Here is a 12,512-nt window from a genome sequence, read left to right on the forward strand (position 1 = left end):
TGAAAGGTACACAAGGCCACCCGTTATATCACAGGTACTTTTTTGAAGGCTCTTAAATACAACACTTTAGGTAGTGACGATCATAAAGCACTGTATTTAAGAGCCCTATAATATAAAAATTTATTGAAGCCAAAGCAAGAATGAAATTTAAAGTTTCTTTCTATTCTGTTCATCCCACATATTTGCTACAGTTAGAACAGAGTCACAGCTCACCACATCAGGCTGTGCAGTCCATAATACTCACTTGCACTGAAGCATCTCCCATAATGAATTTTGCCCCTTCAATAACAGCTAGGTAGGAGAAACGGAGCTGATCTGCTGTCTGTATAAGCCCCATTCTGTACTTCCTCATTTCGAGGAGAACCTGTTTAACGTCCACAGAAGAAGGATCTTTCCGTTTGTCCATCTGAAGATAAAAATTTGAAACATGCTTTATGCTCTGATGAGATTCAATGCAATGACTCATTTTGTAGTATGGCCTTCAAACTACCCTCCGTATTACAGAATTAATAAACTAATAAAAAACTGGTACCAGCAGCTATTTATTGGGTCTCTAGAGAGACAGAGAAAGGAAAACAACACTGGGTCTCCAACATGTTGTATGCTTTTCCCTTTTTTCTTCCTTGTTTTGAAAATATAATTAGGAAAAAAAAAAAAAAAAAAGAGACATTTTAACCTAGGCCTGACTTCTGTGTATTAGCTGCTCTCGCACAGTGACAGAATAAAGCCAAGGGAACTCCAGCTTTATCTCAAAGTCAGGACAATTTCCCCCTGCCTACAGGTGAAGCTGACTTTGTAAAAGGAAACACGTTAGATGTCTTTGCATTGTTTTAGGACAGTTCACGCTATTACTTAGCAGACACCTAGTGGGTTTTTTCTCAACCACGAGGGCAAAGCCTGCCTTTGCAAATCGCTCTAAAAACTAGAGACTTTTCTTCCCCAGACTTAAAATGGCCAGTTAAGAACGAGATCTGCCTTGGAATACACTCCCAAACCAGAATATGATTAAGATAATGGGAAATAGCATGCAACAATACTTCACGGAACATACCACAGCTCTTTGGCAAGCCTATGACAAACCATTCCTCAAAATAACTCTACAGAAATAGCGTATCATCTGAAGAAGTAGTTCTTACCAGTAGAAGACACGTATCAACCAAACAGAAAGTTCCTGATCTCCCGATGCCTGCGCTGCAGTGCACCACAACGGGTCCGTGCTCAGGGTTAAGCGAGCCGGACTCTCTCACTTTGAACAGGAAATTGAGGAATGAAGCAGGTGACTCTGGGACGCCAAAGTCGGGCCACGTAGTATAATGGAAGTGCAGAATCTCTCTAGTTTCCCGTGTCTGTAAAAACAGTATTTAGGAAGTCTTTTAGCTTGGATACATGAGTCAGACGCACAAGTCAAAGCACAGATGCCTACAATGATGTTCTAATCAGCAAATACAATTCCTCATTCATTTTCCTAGCAAATAGTCACTTATATGTTTAGACATACAGCTTTAGACATTAGACATTTTGACCTTTAGGTCAATTGCAAATTTGTGCCTTTGGAAAAATTTTAGCTACTTCCTTTGAAAATAACTCTGACTTACATGGGATGGAGGCACGTGCCTGCTCAGCTTTGTATGCTACTCAGACTACACTGATTCTACTACTTCTTTAGAACAGCTGACTTAAAATTCAAATGACAAAGTTCCACCAGTCTGAGGGAGCTTTTATAGCTGCACAGCTAAGAAACTAATTACAAATAATTTTCTCTTGTTGTGAAGGTCTCCATTTTGAGCAAAGGAAATTGCATAAGTAAATTTACTTATTTATAACATAGTGTAGTTTTTTCAGTATGGTTCAAATGCCTGTATCACAAGACATCTGGCACTACTGCCTTCCAACTTCTAACGACAGACTATCATTTGAAGATTTCTCAGAATGAAGTACCTCGAGTTAGAGAAGCCCTTCACACTTTCTGCAGGCAAAGCCCTCACACTACCACAGCTGTTCCTTTACAGGTTTGTTCCCAACCTGAAAACTTTCTTCCAAGACTACTAAACCACGGGTGCTCACATCCTCCTAGAATACTGAGCCACAACCATCAAACATGTCTACGGCAGACGTCATAGTTAATACACACCATAAGCTACATCAGCTAAATTCTTACTCAAGTATAATTTAGTCAAATTCATCTGCTGTCTCATGTTTCCTGGCAGGATGAAGCATGCAAGATGCTAACAGATGAGCAAAGGAATAACTGTGTCTTCCAGGAGTGAGCAGTACCAGGACAGAACTCAGGCTAGCACATCACAGCGTACACACCTAGGTCAGCACCATCGAGGACCTCAGACATTATCTTCAGTGACCTGCATGCAGTGAAAGTTAATGGTGTGCTTCCTTAGCCAGTCTCCCCAAGGAGCTTTAGATTAGCTCTCCCTGCTCTAATACAGGGCAGCGTTGAAGAGGAGAGGAAGGGTGGGAAACGGCACGTATACTTTTATTTTGGCATTGCAAAAAAAAAAGAAAAAAAAAAGAAAAAAAAAAGAAAAAAAAAGAAAAAAAAAGAAAAAAAAGAAAAAAGAAAAAAAAAAGAAAAAAAAGAAAAAAGAAAAAAAAGAAAAAAAAGAAAAAAAAAGAAAAAAAAAAGAAAAAAAAAAGAAAAAAAAAAGAAAAAAAAAAGAAGAATTATTTCTCTTAAAGGTAGTGGCCTGATCCTTGTACCAAGCTCCATACCACTCATTGCAGGACCAGGGCTAAAACAGTTCCTGCTTTCAGATGAAGGCCATCAATGCAAAACCTGAAGATTTAAGCCAAAACCTAAAAATAAGCCTTAGGACAAGACACAGGCAAACAGGTAGCTTAAGTGACAGGAAGAGCAATTACTTCAGCTAGAACACAAAAGCACTAGAACATCCGCTAAGTGATTTTATAAAGGCTTCTCTGAAAGGCAGTGTAGTGACAAACTAACCTTCTCACTCAGTGTACAGCCGAGACATGAAAAGGACTGTAGTTTCCCCAGATACATTTCATAAATATTTAAGAGTTTTACTTCCACAACACACAAACTAGAGGCTGAAGAACTATCTCATGCAGAATCACCGATTCCAGAACAAAATCTCCTATAATTCGTGACCATCTTTTTCAAGACCTTGTTGATGAGGAGGTGAATCTCACCTCAGAGAGACTGAAGAATCTGATTGGTACTAGTTTCTGTACTTACTGTAAGGTTTTCCAATTCTAGCTGTCGTACTGTGTAATATGATTTTATATCTTCAGATATCGATGTTAGTTTCAAGTTTGTATCTTCAAAAAACATTTCCTTCTCCTCCTTCCGTGGCCAGTACTGCGCACACTTTATCTAAAAACAAATAGGAGACATTTATATGTCCTTTATGTTTGTGTAAAAGGCAAGGAATAAACATCCTTAAATACAACATTTTCTTATGAGGCAATTTCTTAATCTGCTTTTATTATTAAGAAGGACCAATTCTAGGGTGAAGAATGTCAGTCTTCCTTTATGTTGCAGAACCACATCTTCACTGAATCTTTTGTATGAGTCAGATTATTTTGACCCTGATTGAACTCATGAAAATACCTAAGGATTGAGGATAGCTTTGTTTAGGTAGAGCTCTCTTTCTTCTACATGTAAGCTGAAAGAGTGTGAAGCTATGGAATCTAATCAAAATCACCAAAGCCACTATTTATTTTAGCTTGTGTCCAAACAAACAAACAAACAACCAAAATCTAATAACTGTCTAAGTATAAAAGCTCTCACAACCCTCTGCCAAAATCTGAATTTTAGTCTACTCTGCATTTTATTTATTATCCTCATGTCAAATATTTAAATTTCAAAAGAAGAGTTAGATGTTAACAAGAGCAGAACATACTGTGAAAAAGTATTATGAATTCCATGAATAAGCTACATATAGAGAACTACAAAGTTGCTAATTTGCAAGTGTAACATCAGATGAGATTTTGGGTTACTCCACTCAACTCACCACAAAAATAAAAATAGCAGTGAGATCATTTTGATTTTACGTGGCACAGTTTAGAAGTGCCAAACAAAAAAAACCTGCATTCAGCAAATATTCCCATTACCTAGTTCTGACTGAATTTCAATTTTTCTCAGTAAAGTTTCCCAGAGAGCTTAGTTTTACAAAGACTGCTACATGCTAGGACCTTAAATGAGCCAACCAAATAGAAAAGTAGCACATTTAGCAGTGTGCAGGAAAAAAATAAAACTAAAGAAACTCATCAGCAACATGAACAGGAAAGTCTGCAACCAAGTTCCTGACACTTAAATCTAAGGATATTGTGACTGGGAGCACTGGCCTGCTACTTCTGCCACTAAGCACTGCTCCTCTGAAATGGGATTATGGCCATATTTGCCCCTATTTGCCCATACCTAAACATGCAGTAAGAATAGATTGTTGGACATGGCTAACGCCTCTTTTATTAAAGGGCAAATAATACGGCTTTAAAGTTGAAGCTGAAGAACGATGAAAGAAGAACAGCATTCTCAAGACGAACATGATTTCTGAAAGCATTTTAATAAGTAAGAAAACCCTTCGGTATTTTATTCGTAGGTAGACTAACACTAGTTTCACTCAGACTAATTCTAGTTTTTATTCAAAATACATCCTCTAGTTTATCAGGGTGTAGAATGCAGTTATAATTCTCTGCGCTTTTTTTTTTTATTAATGTTAAAGAGACAGCAACTGGCTTTGTGTCTAATTTCTCCACCAAATGTGTCTGCAAACAATATTTTGTTGTGCTCCACTGTAGGTCCCCCACTGCTGTTTGCTGAGAAGCGTAAGCAGCCTGCCCTAAGGGATCACAATAATTCATTTTGTTCAAAACTATTGGCAGTGCAGAGAATGAGCGGGAATTGTTGGGAAGGAAGAAACTATTGAAAAATATGGTTACTGCATCTCTTTTGAAGATTAAATTTCACTTGCACTACAAAAAAAGCAAAACACTCAAAAATTGAGACTGTAGTTTATTAAAACACAACTCATTGCACAAGAATTTTCCTGATTATTGGAAATTCTTTCCCGATTATGCAAAAGCATGTGCCACCCAGTTATCACTGGTGGATACCCAACACACCCACTACCCCTCCTCCAAAGTGTCTTTATACTGACTACACTGTAACGTTCAACTTTAAATCGTGCATTTCTATCAGTCTTTAAAATTGCTTTTGTCTCAAATTTGCACAGCTGCCAAGTCCACTTTAAGGATGGCAGCTGTGGAATTAGCATAGAGGCAGAACTCTGACCCATGGATGAAAACCATGCCTGATGGTTCCTGTCCTCTCCACCATCAGAAAGGCTGAGGCGTTTCCTTCTCAAGACAGCAGCTACTCTATGTGCCAGAGGAATCAAAACTCTTTCTCTATCTGAAGGTAAATTACTTAAAATAACCCCAATTGTTTGTTCATCTATTGTTTCCCTTCATCTTCTGCCTGTCTTGTCTAATGTAAACTCCCTAAAAGGTCCGGACAGAACTCAGCCCACCGCACTTGTCCTAGCAAGTAAAGCACTGGCTTAACAGCTGGTTCCCCATCACCCAGATCGCTGCTTAAGACAGACACCAGGAGAAGTACTGTCAATTGTACCCTTGTTGTCCTCATACCTCTAATGTCTTTTGTAAAGCAAGGACACTGGTGGAGAAACAATATGCCTTGATGATACATTTAATAATCAGAGCTCTTACTGCATGAAGGACACTTGGAGTCAAACTGCCTCTATAACTACTTCAAAACAATTTCATAATGCTCATGAATGAACACTTGGTGCGAATGAGCTTTGAGAGGTGCAATCTGTGTGCACTGAGAAGAACTACATTCAGATACCTAGGCTATCAGTAGAGACCAAACATTCATTTGTGTGGGGAGTCATATTGTGTTCATGCCTTATTTCAGCCAAACTCAGAAGAAATTAAGACCTACGATTACAAACCGAATAATTTTCTGACTGCACTGAGATCAGTTCACCAAGTATTCAATTCTAGGCATAATTTCTAGACAAAATTATTGATGGTCATCACCTCTCCACCCCTCCCCCTTTATTTGGGTTGGGTTTTTTTGGTTTTGTTTTTTTAAAGAAAAAACTTTATAAACATGCAATGAACATATAGCTAGAACTGGGTAAGTACTTACAGATCCCTTTTCCATCACTCTGTTCAACATGACAACACCACGGCTTTTCTGTTCCCAAACCATCTCCCAAAAGTGACCACAAGTATTTGGCAAAGGTCCCTGCAGAGACAGAATCCCCAGAAATAAGCATTATTTTCTGTTAATGTCAGTGCAATGCTCCCCAGTAAAAGTTACTGCACTAGGCAATAAATTTAGACAAGTAACAAGCAACTTCTCATTTCAAACTGCAAAAAAATGCAGTGATACAGCTTTAAGTTCCATTTTCCCACTATGAAATTACCCATTAAAGCATGGTTGATCTTTTCCCCCCCATACATAACAGGAAGAGGGAAGTAGTCTCATTTGCAAGAAGAGAACTGGGAGTGAAAAATGCTGAGAGAATTTTCTTAGGAAAGGTATACATATAATGGGGAAATAAAACCTCATTGACTAACTAAGAGCAGAATTACCGTTTATGTTGTACTCTTCTGCAATTCATCATTGTTATTCATAATACTTGAAAACTACTAGACTGAATGGACAGACATTCAAAAGACTGAAACAATGCCAGATCAGTAACAAATTATATGGTTTTCCAGAATCTTCATGGATCTGCTTTGGGACTGAACAAAATGATAACTCCTTTTAAAGACTACTGTCTACTCACTAAGTAGATTTCCTTGTAATTTTTTGTTTGTGGTATGTTCCTTTGCCATTTTCTACTCCAAAACCATTGCTCTGAATTTTGGGCCACACAAACCAGCATCGTTGTGCCTCTGGTATTTGCTATCCATAACTTTGCTCACACAAAATAGCAGGCCAGGGTCCTCAGAAAGAATGACTGGATTTAAATAAAGCCATTTGAATCCATTAAATTCTGGATCAGAACAGATAACCAGTACCAGTTAGCTGCACATTTGACTATTCCACATACAGGTCTATCAGTTCAACCCGATGATCAACCTCCCCTGGTCTGAGTAAGAGCTGTGTGCACAGAATCATTTTCATATTGAACACTGTACTGTCCACTTCTTCCTTAGAAGATTTATCTTTATTCTTTAGAAACAGGAAGGAAGAGCTGCTGCTTGAAAATATTAATCCCAGCCTACCTTTATCTAAAGTGTGGGAGGAAGGGGTAAAAAAAAAGTTAAGATTAGAGACCAGGGCAGTCTCCAGGGAACCAAACATTTAGAACAAACAAGAATTCTGGCACAGTTGCTAGCTTTCAGAATAAGACAACAGGGTATCTGGGTATTTTTAAATTTGTTTTATAGATAGGTGTGGAATTCACAGATTCAGTGAAAAACAGCCACTTCCCTCCTGCCCCCCGTATTCCCATCACTAAAGTCTGTATTCATAGCTTTCCTCTCTCACATTAAAGGTAGAAGCATCAGCATTGCCCAACTTAGACCTTTTGCAAGCCGTGTTATTAGGAGGTACACTATTTGTAAATACTACAATAACATCACTTTCAGAAGAACGTTTAACAAGAAATACGTGGTGGAGCATACTGCTTACTTGAAACAGAAGGTCAGGTGTAAAAAATTCCCTAATATCTTCTAGTTAACACCTGCCCCACTCAACATAACACATGAATATCCGTTATATTTAAAGTATGTTATTTCAAATAGGTTTTGAACATCTTGAAGTTCATACATACAGTTCTGCAAATGTGAAGCCCTCCCACTAAGTGAGGTTCAGCTGGGTTCAGAGAATTTATCAGGCAACTTAATAGTGGTCTGAAACCTTTGTGCTGACCTTCCATGTAGAAGTGCGATTCATTTCAACCACATGTAAATGTTGCTCGTCATAAGCCAACAAGCAGATTTCTAGAAGCACGTTAGCTTCTAGCCTAGATGGGTCTAAAGTCAAATACAAAGTGGCCAAAATACTCTACAAAAAAGTCAGTCAGTGCTGACAGGAAGCAGGAATAAATATGTAGCATTTCTGTAAAACTGTTCTATGTATATGTTTATACACACACACAGATGTTAATATACACTGAACTAGCTTTACAATAAAGAAAACAAACATAATAAGGCTAAAGAAAAACAATGAAAAACAACTCCAATCACGATATGATTTTTATTACCCGCTGCCAGCAATTACCTGGGTAAGGATGTAGCTCCTTTGGGCCTCTTCCATTTTTATCAAACTAGCATTGATATAGTCATTGTCACCTTGGTTTAGCTTAATTCGACTGTGATCAACTGCAGCATAATTAGAAAACACTGGTTAACGTATATGCAACACAGCACAATCCACACACAACCTCATCAGATGTTACGATCAAAAAACCCGAGTCGTCCAGAAGAACAAAAAGAGCTCTATCACAGGTAATGCAGAAATGTTCGCTGGTGCCTTTAACTCTGGCAAGACGATATAGGTATTACACGAACAGCACTACAGCAGAGCAGTGAACGTAAGTTGCACTCCGTCTTCCAAGACTACACTGCAAGAACGGAAGCATTTGCATCTGAAGTAATCACAACAGTAATTTGCAAACCAGATCACACTGACCTATTTGTACAGTTATCGAGTTACTGTTTTTGAATAAATCTAATTACACAACTGCTTATCTTCTGCAAACTCAGCTTGTTCAAGGTTGTTAAAGCTTTGCGTAAACATATATCGGACAAACAGAACAGAGGCTTCTTATTCTTCTTATAGACGTTTAGCTACTGTTCCCAACCCAACCACACCTTAATGTACTGAAAGAATGATCAAAATTCAAGAACTACAGCAAATGCAATTTCATTGCTCTTGTTACTCTCAGCTTGCTCCACTTAGGATTAAAAAAATGAACCACCAACAAAAAACCACATACAAGAGTTCCCACATTTTGCAAAAAAGTGAAACAGATTGGAAGCAGTATTATCTAAAGGCAAAAAGGAACCATTTGTTACTCACAACCCCAAATATTAGAACTGCTTAGCAAAGCAAACTATGTGCAACAGTATTGTTCCTAGTCGATTGCCCCCAAGATTTCAGTAACTTTTAACCACTAAGTATAAAAGTTTTCTGATATACAATAATACTCATCTTTGAACAGAAGATAGACATTTTCTCAGTGACGGAGCCTATAGAAACTTTGCATTTAAAACACGTGGCAGTACTGCGCCCTTGAAGAGGGAAAGAAGTCCCAGAACAGGCATTGTCATTTCGTGCAGAGAAGGCAGTTTAGTGAACCAGCTCAGGCATTTCTTCAGTGTCTGATACATCAAGTATTATTTGCCAATCATTTGACTACAGTCTTGTACTTCTCTGCACACGCCAAAAGTACAGCATGCCAGGCACCGGCAAGTCTGAATGTTACGGCCTTTGTACATGGGATCGTGAAAGGAAAGACAGGCTGCAACACCAAACTGAGCTGTGCCTTGTACAGAGAACACGTGCTCAGAGATGCACTTCCCATCAGAATTCATCAGAATACGTAATGATTATCATTTCAGAAACACAGGTGTCTCACTAGTCTTGCCACCTTTGCAAATGCCCCCTTTTCTCTGTTCCAATTAGCTTATTAGCTTAGATTTATTTGTAGTAGTTGTATGTTTTATGTAGGACTCTTCCCCATCTCCCAATAGGGGCAGTTATGCTATATTGACTAGAAGGATGTTCTAGTAAGTATACTGTAATAGAAAGGATACTTGCAATTTTATTGATGTTACTTCAGCCACCATTCTTCTCTAGCATAAGAATTCAAAGGTAAAGCAAGTTTTTTCCCCTCAGATTTCTGCTGACAAATACAGAATCTACTGTATGCTGCTCTAGCATAATCCTATGGATATAATGGCATCCTGTGACATCTATCTCATACATAACTATATTAACAAAAAGAATTGTCTCGGATGCATATCCATCGAACAGAAATCTTGTTCTTACAAAGAACATTTAGCTGTTAGAAGAAGTCATTAGAGGCCAACAGTCTGTTACAAACAATGGAAAAGAAAACGTACTTACAGGGACTGACATCTCTGTACCTATTTCTATTTTTGTTTCTGGGATGTTTGGCCACTTTACATGGAAAATCACTGGCTTTGTGCCTGATGTCCTGAAACAAAACAAAATAAAGTCTTAGATATTAATCCATCTAATATCATCATAACACTAGCTATTTTAAGACAAATACCCATTTGACTTCACATCTTCACATGTGGGAGTTCCGGACAGAAAGCACTTTGGGCTTCAACTTAAGAACTGAGTTTAAATTTATCAGAATACAACACTAACATTATTTGTGTGTTAAAATATTATTAGCTTGCATAATAAAGTAGCAGAACATTTACCAGACATTATGCCTTTACACTCCTGATGAGGCAGGGTCTCTGCCCCAAAGCACTTTCATATAAACTGCTTGAAGCAATTGTTTCCACTATCAGTGAAACTACCAATTGCACTTCTGACTCAGCAGCAATGAGAAAACGTTCATTGTGATAGAAAAAAACTTGCCAACCCCCCTTGGCATCAAACACACACATGGAGTGGTGACTTGTCTAAGATCATTTACATCTTTATCTTGAGTTATCAGCAAGATGTCACAAAGCTGCAAATGGCTGAAGTTATTTGTATCTAATTCACACGCTCAACAAAAACATATATATAGCATAACATATAAAGCACATAATTAGGGTTTCTTTCAGTTTTTTTCAGATGCATACAATAGCTCAGCTACCTGAGACAATTTCAAAAGTTATAATGAAAAGAATTCTGCTGTCCTTGGACATTAGTCCCGATTTGTGAAAGACAACTTCACATTGTAAATAAATACTGCATAAATACGCAATTCTTAAAAATTATAGTACTAGAAACTTCAGGGTGGAGCTGTTAGATTTAACTGAAATTTATGAAAACCGAAGGAATGCATTTACTGTGGAACTGATATTTCAATAGCATAATTAAGAAATCCTAAAACAGACACTGTGCACATTCATGAAATGAGCAAATGAACCTAGCCCAGAGGCCACTAAAAAGCATAATTCAAAACAAATTATTGAGCTAAATTCATCCCCTTTCATTGGATGAAATTAATTTTGTTAAATATAGTCAACCAAATGAAGCAGAGTTTAATATTAATTATCTGTCCAGACACAAATATATTTGAGCATGGTGTTGATCCACATCCAGTGAGACCAGAGAACAGGTTTCTGCACACATAAAAGTGCATTTGGAGGGCCGCTTGCGATACGTAGATCACTTGCGCAGAAAGGCTGGGCACTCCTCTATTAATAGTTTCAAATTAGCGCAGGCTCTGGTTCAAATTGTGGTAGCTTTCCAACATCAGAGCAGGAGGGTTTTATACCAGCTCAAAAATCTAATCCCTAAAATGCAGGTCAAACTGAACTGTTTTTCTGTTCCTCTCAGTTTTGCATAAAGAATCACGTACAATACTGAAGATTTTTTTTTTTTTTTAAATGGCCTATGTACTGCAGCTTATTACTTGTTTAGCCTTTTCTACCCCATTATTCAGATATGTATCAATTTACACTGAATGCTACATGTCAAGGGAAGAGTTCTATTTTACATATACCTGCTCAAAATTAGTACAGTATTCTGAAATGGCTCCTCACTGAAATAAGCCCTGACATCAGCTGCTATCTTTTTATAACTTAACACATGGCTGCCAGTATTTCTGCTTACGAAGAATGCAGTCTGGAGAATATGATCTTGACTGCCACAGTCTAATATCTCAAACATGAGGCAGCTTAAATGGATGTTTTCATAAATTCGTCTCTGACACTAAGTTGGTGACTTTGTATTTTGCAGGGGTTTATTTTTCTTCTGTACTGACTGTACAGGATTAACAAGAGACAAAAACAGGGAACTAGGAAAAATGGTTTTCTAGATGTCTAACCACATTTCCCACACAGCCTACGTATGTTATTTAAGTGTTAAAAAAAAAAACAAAACAAAACGAAAAACAACCCAACCACCCTACCACTTAGTAGTCATATTAAAAAAAACCCCAAACCAAAAACAAAAAAACAAATGGCAAAATGCAAATGAAATCAAAAGATCCTTAAGCATTTTTGCTGTAAATATTGGGTTAAATTACCAGCAGCACTAATCTACACTGTTTCCTTTCATGGCATTAAAAAAATTTGAAAAGAACTGTCCCCACTCTTAAAAAAGGAAATGGATGAAATGCTTCATTACAGAAATGGAGTGATACAAAGGCATTTTTATATAAAAATATGATACTTAAGCATACATCCATATGTGCACATACACACTACTCCCAGACTCAGAGAGTTCCACAGATTCAAATACCAACATCACATATTTAAGGATCTGAAACTGGTAATTTATTGCTCAGGGAATAGAGAGCTGACTACTACCTCACAACCAAATATTAGATCTTTTTAAAGATGCTACAATGCCTAAA

At 37.7% G+C, this 12,512-nt stretch overlaps 1 protein-coding gene across 3 annotated transcripts in view; it reads right to left on the reverse strand.

Moving 5' to 3' along the window:
• PTPN1 (protein tyrosine phosphatase non-receptor type 1) overlaps positions 1-12,512 on the reverse strand; it is a 45,239-nt gene that overhangs the window by 4,033 nt on the left and 28,694 nt on the right. Inside the window, exons 2-7 of one of the 3 annotated variants that reach the window (XM_082326258.1) lie at positions 10,091-10,181; positions 8,240-8,340; positions 6,152-6,250; positions 3,212-3,349; positions 1,137-1,346; positions 245-406 (exon numbers count right to left, since the gene is read on the reverse strand). In XM_082326258.1, the coding sequence (XP_082182384.1) occupies positions 245-406; positions 1,137-1,346; positions 3,212-3,349; positions 6,152-6,250; positions 8,240-8,340; positions 10,091-10,181 (801 nt within the window). Of the gene's footprint in view, positions 1-244; positions 407-1,136; positions 1,347-3,211; positions 3,350-6,151; positions 6,251-6,797; positions 8,109-8,239; positions 8,341-10,090; positions 10,182-12,512 lie in introns of those variants that run through there. The other 2 variants (XM_082326260.1, XM_082326259.1) reach the window with 2 other exon arrangements.

The sequence above is a fragment of the Platalea leucorodia genome (genome assembly GCF_965183815.1).
Source record: "Platalea leucorodia genome assembly, chromosome: 13".
Classification (NCBI taxonomy): domain Eukaryota; kingdom Metazoa; phylum Chordata; class Aves; order Pelecaniformes; family Threskiornithidae; genus Platalea; species Platalea leucorodia.